The 14,152-nt window shown below is 41.9% G+C and overlaps 1 protein-coding gene across 13 annotated transcripts in view; it reads left to right on the top strand.

The window, feature by feature from the left end:
* dmd (dystrophin) overlaps window positions 1-14,152 on the top strand; it is a 1,663,772-nt gene that overhangs the window by 1,442,306 nt on the left and 207,314 nt on the right. For all 13 annotated transcript variants that reach the window (XM_033033201.1, XM_033033203.1, XM_033033205.1 and 10 more), the window contains 2 exons: window positions 9,002-9,158; window positions 11,646-11,766. In XM_033033201.1, the coding sequence (XP_032889092.1) occupies window positions 9,002-9,158; window positions 11,646-11,766 (278 nt within the window). The remainder of the gene's footprint in view (window positions 1-9,001; window positions 9,159-11,645; window positions 11,767-14,152) is intronic.

The following is a 14,152-nucleotide window of genomic DNA, read 5'->3' as shown; positions in this document are numbered from 1 at the left end:
GGAATAAAAGGGTATCAAGCAGCATGAATAGTGACGAGCTCTAGGAACAAGGTGAAGGCTGCGAAGAGGATGGAGAAGACATCCACCAATGTGATTCATAACTTCATAACTTCATAAGTGATAGGAGCAGAATTGGGCTATTCGGCTCATCAAGTCTACCCCAGCCATTCAATCATGGCTGATTTATCTTTCCCTTTTAACCCCATTCTCCTGCCTTCTCCCCATAACCCCTGATGCCCGTACTAATCAAGAATCTATCTATCTCTACCTTAAAAATATCCATTGACTTGGCCTCCACAGCTTCCTGTGGTAATAAATGCCACAGATTCACCACCCTTTGATTAAAGAAATTCCTCCTCATCTCCTTCTGAAAAGAATGTCCTATAATTCTGAGGCATTAGTGGTCTGAGAAACGACTACTGGAGTTTTCAACAGATCTTTATTTGAAAGTTCAAGATGCAGCATACAGGCTTATCAGACACGTCTGCCCACAACGGTGGTCAGCGCTGAACTAACGCGCGCAAGGGAAAAACCACGCAAAAAAAACAGCCCCTCCTGAGTCACGTGACCGCGGCTTCCGAACGCCGGGTTCAATATCTGCGTACGCTAGCAGGCGCTGCTACAAGGCTATGATTCCGGGAAAGAGTGACATCAGATCATGTGACTGTTCACCTTAAAACAGAGGAGGTTGCAAGGGGATCTCTTGGAGTATTTAAAATGAGGAAAGGTGTGTGCAAAGCAGATAGCGAGAAATTGCTTCCATTGGCTGAATGGTTATGAAGTAAGCAGATGCATTATGAAGGTGATTTGCAAAGACATCAAAATTGACGTGAAGAAAATATATTTTTCACAGAGCGTGGCTGGGGTTTGTGGAGGAGGCAGATTCAATTCTAGCATTCCAGAGGGAGTTGGTTTAGTATCTGAACTGAAAACATATTCAGGGCTATGGGCAGTCTGCAGGGAAGTGGGATGAGCGGAGTTGTTCTTAATGAGCCTGCCGGGGTCCTCATGTGCTGCAACCATTTGTACAACCGATTTCTCCTTTATTTTACATTCATTTGGCTAAAGCTTTGGAATCCCATTCTTGGTCCTGTTCGGTCTCCTTGGATAAGATGAACTTTTTCTAACCCAGCGCAAGCCTGGGATCTTTCCCATCGGCAAAGTCTGCCAGCACTTAATTGAGTTTCCAGAGGGCAACTAAATGCAGACATTGGATACAGTCGGCATGCTCAGATTCCAGTGTGTTAATTTACCTTTAGAGCAGAAAGCCTGCAAAATATATCGTCAACCAAGTCTGCATCTGTAACATGAACTGGGGATTCTTGATTTTAATGGGATGTGTGTTCCACATTGGCTTGATAAGGGATTTTTACAGCAGTATTTTTTTTTTTTACTTTCTTTTTTTATGAAAAGTAATAAAAGAAAACCTTGTCTTCCCACAATGTGATGATTGCTTTGACATAGTATCAGACATGGTGCTGCATCCAAAAATGATTCAATTTCTTTATACAGATGTTATCAATCACTCATTTAAATAAATCCAATATACTGACTTGTAATAGGATTTCAAGTTGCTCTGAAGATAGAGCTTTTTTTTACAAGCACCTGTCAGTCAGTCAAGCCAGCAATCATTGCTGGAATAGTTTTTCATAAATTTCATTTATTTCATCTCTGGATGCTTTAACCCAGCTTGTATACTAATAAATAACACAGACTGTTGTAAAAACACAAACAAATGGTTTTGACGGCAGACACAAACTGCTTTCCCATTTTATAAAGTGAGCCTGCAAAATTTATAGGCTTTGTTTCTAATACTGATGTCAAACAGTTGTTCTGTCTAAACTTCAGTGGAATTTCCTGCTACGTGCTGGCCCTATTTATGAAATAGCAGCAATGTTCATAGAAGTGCTTATCTGTGCTCATTGCTTTAAGCACCTGGCATCAAATCCACTGTTTGAAGTTTGAAGAACATCGATCTCTTCTTGGAGGTGAAATCAAATTAGTTGCTTGTTTGTGGCAGGTGGGAGAGTGGGGGGAAGCACTCTTTCTCAAACTGATCTAGCCTTGGTCCCAGTGAATAGGTCAGTTTTCTCCAGGTATTATTATGCCCCATAAATACTTTAATCCACATGTCAGTGGGTGGGGATAGCTGACTTTTTATTTCAATTTAGATTCATGCACATTTTAACTGTGACGAGTAAAAATCCTATTAGCTATTCTTGTATTGATCAGATTAAGTAATTACTTGGCAAACAGTTTTCTGCTGCTGTCAGTACTTTGAAATGTAAATGTGAATACTAATATTTCCAGCAGTGAAACATTGTAATTTTCAGTGATGCACAAAAAGCTGGAGTAACTCAGCGGGTTAGACAGCTGTCTGACTCGCTGAGTTACTCCAGCTTTCTGTGTCTATCTTCGATTTAAGCCAGCACCTGCAGTTCCTTCCAACACATAGTTTTCAGTTATAAATGTGTCTCTCGTGCACAAGAACTAGGGATGCTGCAGCAAAATTGAATTTACAAGATGAACACTTTGTTATTGGTGTGAGTGGGGCACATTTTTGCTGCTTTTATTCATCAATTTCTGGGCAAGGCCACACAAGCTCCAGAATGCTTTCAACCTCTTACTCAACAGGTGCTTATTTTTATCCACGGGTCAAGGTCAACCAATCAGCTGATGGACCATCACCGGTAAACTTTTCATAGCTTCACTGATTTAAGGAAGGACATTCTTGCTACTGAGGGAGTGCAGCGTAGTTTCACGAGGTTAATTCCCGGGATGACGGGACTGTCATATGTTGATAGAATGGCTGGGCTTGTATATTCTGGAATTTAGAAGGATGAGAGGGCATCTTATTGAAACATATAAGATTATTAAGAGTTTGGACACGCTAGAGGCAGGAAACATGTTCCTGATGTTGGGAGAGTCCAGAACCAGGGGCCACAATTTAAGAATAAGGGGTAAGCCATTTAGAACGGAAATGAGGAAAAACATTTTCACACAGAGAGTTGTGAACCTGTGGAATTCTCTGCCTCAGAAGGCAGTGGAGGCCAATTCTCTGGAGGCTTTCAAGATAGAGTTAGATAGGGCTCTTAAAGATAGAGGAGTGATGAGATATGAGGAGAAGGCAGGAACGGGGTACTGATTGTGGATGATCAGCCATGATCACAGTGAACGGTGGTGCTGGCCCGAAGGGCTGAATGGCCTCCTCCTGCCCCTATTGTCTATTGACGACCGTGAGCAGACATCCAAGAGTAATTATGTGCAAGAAGGAACAGCAGATGCTGGTCTACAGCGAAGATAGACACAAACTGCTGGTGTAACTCAGCGGGTCAGGCAACATCTCTGGAGAATAGGAATGGATGCTTTTTCTGGCTGAGACCCTTCTTCAAACTGAGTGTCAGCATCTCTCAGCCTAAAGAAGGGTCTAGACCTGAAACATCACCTATTCCTTTTCTCCAGAGATGCTGCCTCACCCGCTGAGTTACTCCAGCATTTTGTGTCTATCTCCAATAGTAATTATCAGATAATGATTTGATTGAGAGAGAACTTTAGCAAATGTCACTGGTTCACAACTCCTTAAATTAAATCAGCAGTCTCAAAACAGACCCTTGCATGCATAATAAAAAAATGTACAGCACAGGAACTAGCCCTTTGGTCCACCATGTCTGTGCCAAATGGGTGACGTTTCGGGTCTCGACTGTTGGCAGATCAATTTCCCTCCTGGGATAAATAAAGTTCTATCATATCGTATCGAAACGTCACCGATTCCTTCTCTCCAGTGGTGCTGCCTGCCCCACTGAGCAGCTGCAGCATTTTGTGTCCATCTTTGGTTTGAACCACTTCCTTCCTACACAGAAGACTTTTTGAGGAGGCACAAGAGACTGCAGATGCTGAAATATCTGGCAAAAAAAGTAGAGCAGCTGGAGAAACTCAGCATCTAGATGAATTGTCTTGACCTGAAACGTTGGTTATCCATTTCCCTCCACAGATGCTGCTTGACCCGCCGAGTTCCTGCAGCTGCTCTCCTTCCTTTGCTGCAGATTCCAGCCTTTGCAGTCCCTAGTGCCTCCTGTCTTGACGAAGGGTCTCGACCGAGACGTCAGCTGTTCATTTCCCTCCACAGGTGCTGCTTTGGCTCTGCTGATCACCCCCAGCTGATCTCCAGTTTTAATTGCAAAGAGTTGTGAAATGAACCACGTCGTGCCAAAGTTGTGTCGGTTTCCCTGAATTTGGAGCTCACACCACTTACTGAGATGCGCTTCCAACTTATACGGAGCCAGCGTGTTTCCTTGTAACGTCTGTGGCTCAATCCAGCCACCGGTCTCGTTTGTGTTTCAATAATTTCTTTCAGAGTAGTGCTTTGTCGAAATAATTGTAGTTAGTTGCAACCTGAACAGTAGATGAAAATTGTAGATTTATTTCTGTTGCAAGGTAAAGACTCCTGGTGATCATTGTGAGGCAGCATCCATTCTCAGGCGACTGCTGAAGATTGTTGGGGAGTTATTCATTTGCGGGCTATTAAGCGACTGTTTTCTGTTTGCGTCAGACTGAACAAGTCTCTGTGGGCGACAAAATCCCTGTTCAGAAAGCAAATGTATCGACAGAAAGATTCATCTTGTACAAAAACTGGCATCATCAGGCAGCAATAATATTCCTTCTGCCTTTGGGAGCCAGAAGTGGACGGAGGATTATTCATGGGTTATCAATAAAGATGTCAACTTCTTTTTTGTCTTGCACACATGCTTACTTATAAAGTGATCCAGTTAAATTATTGAAACAAGAGAAACATTATTTGGATTAACAGTTTTGATTCATGGCAAAACACTGATGTCTAATTTAAATGGCCATTGATGTGCATTTTGAGAAATTTTGAGTAGACTTGGTCTGTAAAGCATCCTACACTGAGAGCTCGACAACACAGCTGCCAAATGGGATGATGGCAGAATTTGTGAAGCAGCATGTCTTTTTTTCATGCGGAAGACTACTTCCTTTTGTCCTTGATATATGTGGAGATCAGCCCCCCTATATGTGACTCAAAAGGTTTGCTCTACACGTGTGACCTTGAACCTTGGCTGCATTCCAGATATTGACCCACCTGGAATCAAGTTGGTGTGTAAATGATTGAGGTTCATTGAATAGCAATCAGGAGCAATAAAGTTATGAGAGTCAAACAGCGTAGGAAAAGACACTTCAGTTCATCAGCATGCTGATCAGTCATCACAAATACATCTTTTTTGAGGGTTAGGAAAGCAAGTGCAATTTAAGTATTCATTTAGAGAGGATCATAATATAACAGCAAGGAAGTAATGCTGAGGCTCGATAAGGTGCTGGTCAGACCACATTTGGAATATTATGAGCAGTTTTGGGCCCCATATTTGAGGAAGGAAGTGCTGGCATTAGAGAAAGTCCATAGGGATGTTTCCGAGAATGATCCAGGGATGAGCCATCCTCTCACCAACAAGAGAGTGATCCTGACCTCCCATCTATCTCATTGGAAGCCCTCGGACTATCTTAAATCAGTCTTTATTGGACGTTATCTTGCACTGAACGTTATTCCCTTCATCCATTCTGTTTGTAGTTTGTTTGGTTGTTTGTTTTTTGCACAAAGTCCCCGAGCATTGCCACTTTTCATTTCACTACACATCTCGTATGTGTATGTGACGAATAAACTTGACTTGACTTGACTGAATCTGTACACTGTTACACAGCTCAATTATAATCATGTACAGTCTTTCCGCTGAATGGATAGCATGCAACAAAAAACCTTTTCACTGTAACTCGGTTCACTTGACATTAAACTAAACTAAAATGATTGGGTTAATGTATGAGAAGTATTTGATGGCTCTAGACCTGTGCCCACTGTGCTTTAGACGGATGAAGGGGGTTCTCATTGAAAGCTACTGAATAATGAACACCCTAGATAGAGTGGATATAGAGAGGAAGTTTCCAGTAGTGGGAGAGTCTGGGACCTGTGGGCACAGCCTCAGAATGTAAGGATGTACCATGGAATGGAGACGAGGAGGAATTTCTTTAACCAGAGGAGGTTGCATTTGTGGAATTCTTTGCCACAGACGGCGGTGGAGGCCAAGTCATTGGGTATTGTTAAAGAGGAGATTGATAGGTTCTTGATTAGCAAGTGCATCAAAGGTTATGCGGGGAAGGCAGGAGAATGTTGAGATATAGATTAGCCATGATCGAATGGTGAAACAAACTGGATGGGCTGAATGGCCTAATTCTGTTCATATGCTTTATGATCTTATGACTAATCTGACATCAATCTTGTTTTTTATTTGCCCCAGGCTTTAATACACCCCAGATTCTGTTGCTGGCCAACTTACTAAAGCCAATTAAAGACCTTCACATCTTTGGGATATGGGAGGAAACCCACATGGTTACGGAGAACAGGCAAACTCCATACAATGCCTAAGGTCAGGATTGATCCTGGGTCTCTGCACTCTGAGGCAGTGCCACAGCCACTGTGCTGTCTCTGGTGTTCTTGTCGCCAAGTCACAGAAAGTTGCAGTGCAAATGAGTGTGAATACCAATAAGGAAGGTGGAATAGTTAGCTGTTAAGTAAGAAATGAATCAAGGATGTTTTCAAGGTCCCCATATTGAGATCTTGCTCCATTTGAGGAATACCAAAGAAAATAGAAAATAGATCCGTATCGGTGGAACTTTCACATTTGCAGCAGGTCTGCATTTTGAAGAGTTCAGTCAAGGTCCTTATCCTCCTTAAACTAATAGAAATCCTCCATAATCCACACATTAAACTCACAATAGCAGGTCCAATGTCCATCTGATTCAAGAATAATGAGATTAGTTTGAACTGCTCATGCCATATCCCAAGCTCGCTACCTTTTCTTCATCAAATATGGATGGTCCATTGGTAGATATGTAATTATTGTTACACAGTATGATTTTCATATTACTTTCAGATAATTAATGGCAACTGGAAGCTCTTGGAAGTCTGGCTGCTGCAATTTACTGCTTCATTGGTCCAGAAAGTTTTGTGAACAGTACCTCCTACATGGACGTCATCAGGACTGGTCCCACAAATTACTGTTCATTGCGCTGCTAAAGAATAGCATGCTCTCTATCTCCAAAAATTGGCTGGACAAAAATACTACGGCAAGATTTATTTTGTGAATTATTAGTACCATACCATGAGATCTTTTTATGATTTTTTTTTTCCCATTTTCTCACTTTTTATCATTGCTAGAAAGGATGCAGAGAAGATTTATGAGGATATTGCTGAGACTTGAAGCCCTAAGCTATAGGAAGAGGTTGAGCAGGCTAGGACTTATTCCTTGTAGTGCAGGTGGATCAGAGGTGATCTTATAGAGGTATATAAGATCACGAGGGGAATAGATAGGGTAGAAGTACAGAGTCTTTTACCCAAGTAGCAGAATCAAGAATGAGAAGACATGGGTTTAAGGTGAGAGGGGAAAGATTTAATAGGAACCTCAGGTGAAAATGCTCACACAGAAGGTGGTGGGTATGTGGAACGAGCCAGAGGGCACCTTGATCACCAGGGGAAACCTGGGACAAAGGGCCTGTTACCTTGTTGGATGACTCTGTGACACATTGTGTTCTGACAATGGATTATCATCATCTCTTCATATGAGAAGCTACATGGACAATTCTAAGGGCTACTCAGCCATGAAAGTCTTCACAAAAGCCAAATATTGCAAGGGATGAATGTCCTGAAACGGGAATAGAAATGTCATTTAAATATTTGCTAGGTGTTCAAATATCCATGGAGATAGAAACAGAGATAACATTTCGTGTCAATGCCCTTTCAGTTTAGGGCAGCATAAAATGTATTTTTCAACATCTTCCATTTTATGCATGAGAATTATCAGAGCCATGACCTCTCATGTTCCCCTCCTAAAGCCCCTGTCCCACTTTCACGACCTAATTCACGATCTCTGCCGAGTTTGCCCTTGACTCATACTCGCAGCATGGTCGTCACGAGATCGTAGGTAGGTCGTAAGTTGGTCGTGATGCTAGTCGTAAGTACTCGTGGCATCAAGTAGGTCGGGGTGTTTTTCGAGCATGATGAAAAATGTCTGAGTAAAAAAAGGTTGTGAATTAGGTCGTGAAAGTGGGACAGGCCCTTAACACTCTCACGTGCACATTACGTGTCGGGATTATTGCCGAGCAATCAGGCGGTAAAAGCATGACTAATACGTTTCTCCTTTCTACAACCAAAGGTTATTAATGTAAAATGTTGTATTTCAGCTTACTGATTATCAGAATTTGGATCAAGTGAGTCTGTATAGTTTCATGTTGTGACATCCATAGTCTTCACCCACCTGCTGAGGTAGATGTGAAGGCTTGGAGTAAAGCTGTCTATTCAACTGCAGATGGCACAAACAATGAGCAAACATTGTCGGTGCTGCTCTAACAACGATGTTATATTGCTTTATTTGTAAAGGAAACAAAGACTGTTCATCAGATGCCAAAAATAATATTCAACCGATTTAGCATAGTCAATTATAAAAATAATAAAAATAGATAATCAACAGATTGCTACACTCTCTAATTGCACTGTCTATTTAGTCACAAAATTTCCAGGGAAATTTTCCATTGACCATACTAAATACATGGCCAGTGTTTGAATTGTGTGGTGGGAGAGATTCAACGGTAGAAACAAAGAACTGTAGATGCTGGCTAATACACAAAAGGACACAAAATGTTGCAGTAACTCAGCAGGTCAAGCAACATCTCTGGAGACTATGGGCAGTTGACGTTTTGGGTCGAGACCCTTCTTCATACTGATTGTAAACGGGGAGAAGAAAGCTGGGAAAGGGGCAGATTCAATGCTGTTCTTTTGTTTCAATGTATTGCATTGAAAACACATTAGAAACCCCCTGTGAGCTATTTAAAAATCACCCAATTGGTTTCAATGATTAAGTGCAGCTGTACTGCACGATACCATCAATTGTTTTGTTGTGCTAGCGAAGACAATGCCAAGTTGTTTGTTCCTCCATCACAGAGCCTGCCTGGAAACTAATGCTGAGCAGTGGAAGCGGTTGCAGATTTCCCTCCAGGACTTATTGACATGGATGAATCTGAAGAACGACGAACTGAGGCGACAAATGCCTATTGGTGGTGACGTTCCCACAGTGCATCAACAGAATGATGTCCACCGAGTAAGTGAAACTCAATTTTTATTGCTTCAAACCCAACTCAGAAAGTGTATTCCAAATGTCATGAATGCTTGCAGATCCTGGTTGCTGCTGGTGAGTAATTATCACCTTTATGTTGTCTGTGTTGTGCATGGCGTTGGATAGATCATTACTTGTTCACTAACAAGTGTGTGTAGCTTTCCATCTTAATGCAAAATTATTTATTGCAGTATTACAAATAAGAATGTGAAATTGCACAAGATGATGAGAAGCATACAGTATTTGTATCCTGTTTAAACATTGGAAACCTCTGGAGCAACCCTGGGAAGACCATATCAAACTAAAATAGAATACATGTTTTTGTTGGGTTGCATGGTTCCATTCTTGGAATCTTTTTGCAATCATGTGAAAGCAATAGTATTTTCTGCTTCTCGTTTAAGACTTTTAAGAATGGGGTTAGGGGTAGAAATCCAAAATAATTCAAATAGGAAGCTGCTGTTTCGTAATGCAAACTGTGAGCTGCATTTGCTTTTGATCTTTGCTGGTAATACAATGTAAGAAAATGCTGGCCATGCATGTATTCACATTGCAACTGTGCCTGCGACATAAAGTGGTTTTACCCCACCCCAAGTGATTACCCCAACTCATGTAATCATGTTGTTATCATATAAATGCAGCCTAAATCCAGAGAATGGAGGTATGATCTGATACTGACATTAAAGGGTGGAAATCTACATAGATGAGATAGCCTCATACCACATTGTGGTGTTTGTTTGGAAATGGCATCCAATTTTAGTAAAGACAAGGGGCGGCACAGTGGTAGTTTTGCTGCCTTACAGCGCCAGAGACCCGGGTTTGTTCCTGTCTGTTGGAGTTTGTCCATTCTCCCCATACCTGTGTGAGTTTTCTCTGGGTGCTCCGGTTTCCTCCCACACTCCAAAGACGTACAGGTTTGTAGGCTAATTGGCTTGGAAAATGTGTAAATTGCCCCTAGTGTGTGTAGGATGGTGTTAGTGTGTGGGGATCACTGGTCGGGGCGAACTCAGTGAGCGGAAGAGCCTGTTTCCGCGCTGTATATTTAAACTAAACTAAACTACTGGAAAAAACTGTAAAGGGAAAATAACTTTTATATATTGCCATGCATATTCTTTTTGACTACATCTAGTTTCCCTCGTGCTTAATACTGTCAAACTGTTTGGGACCTCAGTGTCTTATGCACTAAGAATTGAATAGTTTGAATAATGTTCCCTCTGGGCATTACCTGCTGTACATAATAATGAAAAGAGAAGCGTAGCTTCAGAGTCAAGAATGAGACGCAAGGGCAGAAAACAAGAGCCAAAGTCCCATTAGCCTAATTAATGATACGACATCTAGCTATGAGCTTATTTTGTAGTCCTGTACTGCACAATAAAATCTGCTCAGAAGTTGGGCATGAACGTACATTGGCAAGGTCAATACAGGGTTGTATCATTGTTGGGAATTAATATAACTGTGCAAATCGGATGTTTGCCCACCTCACCAGGGTATAGTTCTGCATCACCTACTCCTGGTGCTTAATGCAAGTGACCATTCTTCATACACTGGCATAGACAGTGAATGTCAATAGGCCGTCTGACTAGAGAAGGCATCATATCTGAACTTGATAGACACAAAATGCTGGAGCAACTCAGCGGAACAGACAGCATCTCTGGATACTGGAGACTGAAGAAGGGTCTCGACCCGAAACGTCACACATTCCTTCTCTCCAGAGATGCTGCCTGTCCCGTTGAGTTACTCCAGCTTTTTGTGTCTATCTTCAGTTTAAACCAGTATCTGCAGTTCCTTCTTCCACATATCTGAGCTTGATCCTGGTGGTAATAAGGTGGATCTTGTGTTAAGGAGGTTGAAATTTGAACCTGGTCACCAGCACTGAATGAATGCTGCAGTGACGGCCATCTTGTTATGTTTGACCTGCCATTCAATGGAAACAACGTTGAGGAGAGGATTTAAACAGCCAGATAATGCCTGTGGTATCCACCTTCTACAAGGAGTTAAATAAAATACCTCGGTCTACAATGAAATTAGAGGCACTTTCTGGTTGGGAATAGATAATGGCTCAGGGTAGCCCATACCTTCTCATGGTGTTCGGCTTGCTTCTTTTGGATGTAGCATGTTGTGCAGAAGATGGGGGGAAGGAGGCGAAAACTGTTTGGAGTTGAGATGAACAATCATGTTCTGTGCAGCAGGGGGAGAAGGTTGAGAATCACGTGAGACTTAAATCGATCTGCATCAAAGGGTCAGTTTACCGCTACCATGGAAAGAAAGGGGGAACGCACAAATGCTCAGTTGAATATTTTTGACAGTAGCATTGAAGAGGTTTACCTCCAAAGGGCACATTTTGCAGAAGGTTTATCAAATTATTGGGGTACATTTGCAGTGGCAATTCTCGGCTTTTTTTGTTGACCTTGTATTTTCACTGCCTGTTGTAATTGAATGTCGAAGTGAAGCTCTAATGTGATTTCCTCCTCCCAGACTTTCAAGCGGGAGCTGAAGGCAAAGGAGCCAGTGATCATGAGTGCATTGGACACAGTCCATTTGTTCTTGGCTGATCAGTCAATTCGAGGACCTGAAAGTCATTTATCTACACCAAAAGGTAATTTTAGAAACCCTATAGTGATTGGTTAATGGGAATGTGATCAATGTTACCTGTATATGTTTGCTTAGAATTAATTGGTAAATATCGTTTAAGGACAATTTTACTCTATAGCAGATCTTTTAATAAAGCTCAGTGTTTCCTGCACCTAAATACAGTTTAAATAATTTGATTTACTTCCTGCTCTGACATTTTTTAAAGAAAGATCTTGCATAGATCAGTATCAGTATATTTCTATTAATTGATTCCATCAAAATGATTAACTTTTTTTAATGTTCAATGAAATTAGTGAGATGTGTGACAGATTTCAATGCCACTGGAAATGTCTGAAGCTATTTTTAACAAGGTTTAGGAAAAGTAAGGAGAGAAACTAAGGGCTTTGTGACTAGTTAGTGTAACATTTGTGCCCGAAAGATTATGTGAATCCACAGTTCAGGGCATCTGAACAGTGGGAAAAACTGGCATGGATCTGCATTTCTGAAGAGGAAACTATGGTAATTTTAGAGGAAACGTCTTTGGAAATGATGTGTATGGATTTTCAGGCAAATGTGATAAAGCCTCTATCTCACAAGAGCGTACTAGCTACGGTTGAAAAGTAGTTTACTTTTACTGCTGCAGAAATGATGGTGCACCAGGAAACCAACTGTAGGGATAATGAATGACTGGGTGTTAGTGGAGCTGTCTGAGGACTGGTGTTGGTGCTGAGAATAATGAGCATGTCCAGAAATGACTTGGGATGTCAGAACAGAGAATGCCCAGTAAACCACGTTTGATAGTGATACCAAAAAAGGGACTATTATACACAGAATGAATAGCAACATTTAAAAGTTCAAAAGACATTGCAGATTGAGAGAATGAAGGGCCTGTACCACTTGGGCGTTATTTGCGCGTCATTTACGCGACATCATTTGTGCGTCACGACGCGTGCGTAATGCGCGCATGGCGAGTGGTGAGATGTGGTGGTGTAGGCAGTGGCGCACGGCAGCGCGTGGCGCCCCTGGATTTGGGGATTCTCAAAATCCTCGCACGCCACCTGATTGACGCGAAATGACGCCCACGTGGGACAGGCCCTTGAGTAAAACTCTACAAATGGAGAACAATGCAGTGGAAAACTTTGGACCTAAAAGAGGCAGGATAAAAAGGCTCTTCAAAGTAACACTTGGGTCTGTATCCAGAAGTTGTTTAGAGGAGCTTTCATTGCTTTTGACATTCATGGCTGGCATAGCAGCATTGCAGGCCCAACTCAAGCAACCTGGGTTCAATTCTGACCACTGGTGCTGCCTGTGTGGAGCTTGCATGTCCTGCTTGTGACCACAAGGATATCCTTAAGGTGCTTCTGGTTTCCTCCCACATTCCAAAGAAGCAACGATTGTTCGGTTAATTGGCTGTTGTAAATAACTTCCAGAGAAGGCAGATGGTAAAAGCATAGGTGAATGTTAATGGGCATATGAGGAAAATGGGTTCCAGAGAAATAAGCGATGGAATAGGATTGCTCTGAGAGCCGGCATAGACTCTCCTTGTTGTATCGTTCAATTAATCAAAGTCATAAAACTGGCCTTAATGTAGTGTTAACAGGTGGCAGAGTTTTACCATCGCACTAAAACAGCTGCTCCTTTTTGGTTTGGTCAACATCAGATGTGAAGCGGTGCTGATACAGAATTATGGTGCTTACAGCAGATCAGAAAAAACATGTGTAAAGAATAGCCATTGGGGTTGGAGGTAACCATGAAAAGCTGGGGCAGAGAAACTCAGCACCATTTTTGATGTGGAGCAAAACAAAGAAGCTTAAATGCCTTGAATACATTTAATTTTATTTTGCTCACTATAAATTCACAGCCAGGTGCCACGACCACTCTGTTAAGTTGGCTGAATAGTCAGTCCTGGGAATGCAAGTCGTACACAAATATAATCATCTAATTCTGCGTGCTAGCTAGTGCAGCTGCATCCCATCGTAGAAGGATTTTGTCAACTTTGTCACGGTGTCAGGCTCAGTAATTTATTTGCCATGGTTTATCTGCCGGTGTCGTCACTGTGAATGATTTCAGAACATTTGCACTTTGAGAGAACTTTTGGCTGGGTCAGTTCCCAGAATAGCAAACAAAGAAGCTGTTACAGTGCAGTGGTGTTTGGCCATATTCCTTAGATTGAGCGTCAGCAGTTCAAAGAATTAATGAGATTTGGATTTTGTGGGAATGAGTGAATAAAATTGAAGATAGACACAAAACGCTGGAGTAACTCAACGGGACAGGCAGCATCTCTGGAGAGAAGGAATGGGTGACGTTTCGGGTCGAGACCCTTCTTCAGGCTGTTGTCAGGGGAGAGGGAGATAAATAGATAAGGAAGTGTTAGGTGTGAAAATAGGACAAAGGGAATGGAAATCAAGGAA

Source organism: Amblyraja radiata, chromosome 14 (genome assembly GCF_010909765.2).
Source record: "Amblyraja radiata isolate CabotCenter1 chromosome 14, sAmbRad1.1.pri, whole genome shotgun sequence".
Taxonomy (NCBI): Eukaryota; Metazoa; Chordata; class Chondrichthyes; order Rajiformes; family Rajidae; genus Amblyraja; species Amblyraja radiata.
This window is presented reverse-complemented; position numbering and strand designations above follow the sequence as displayed.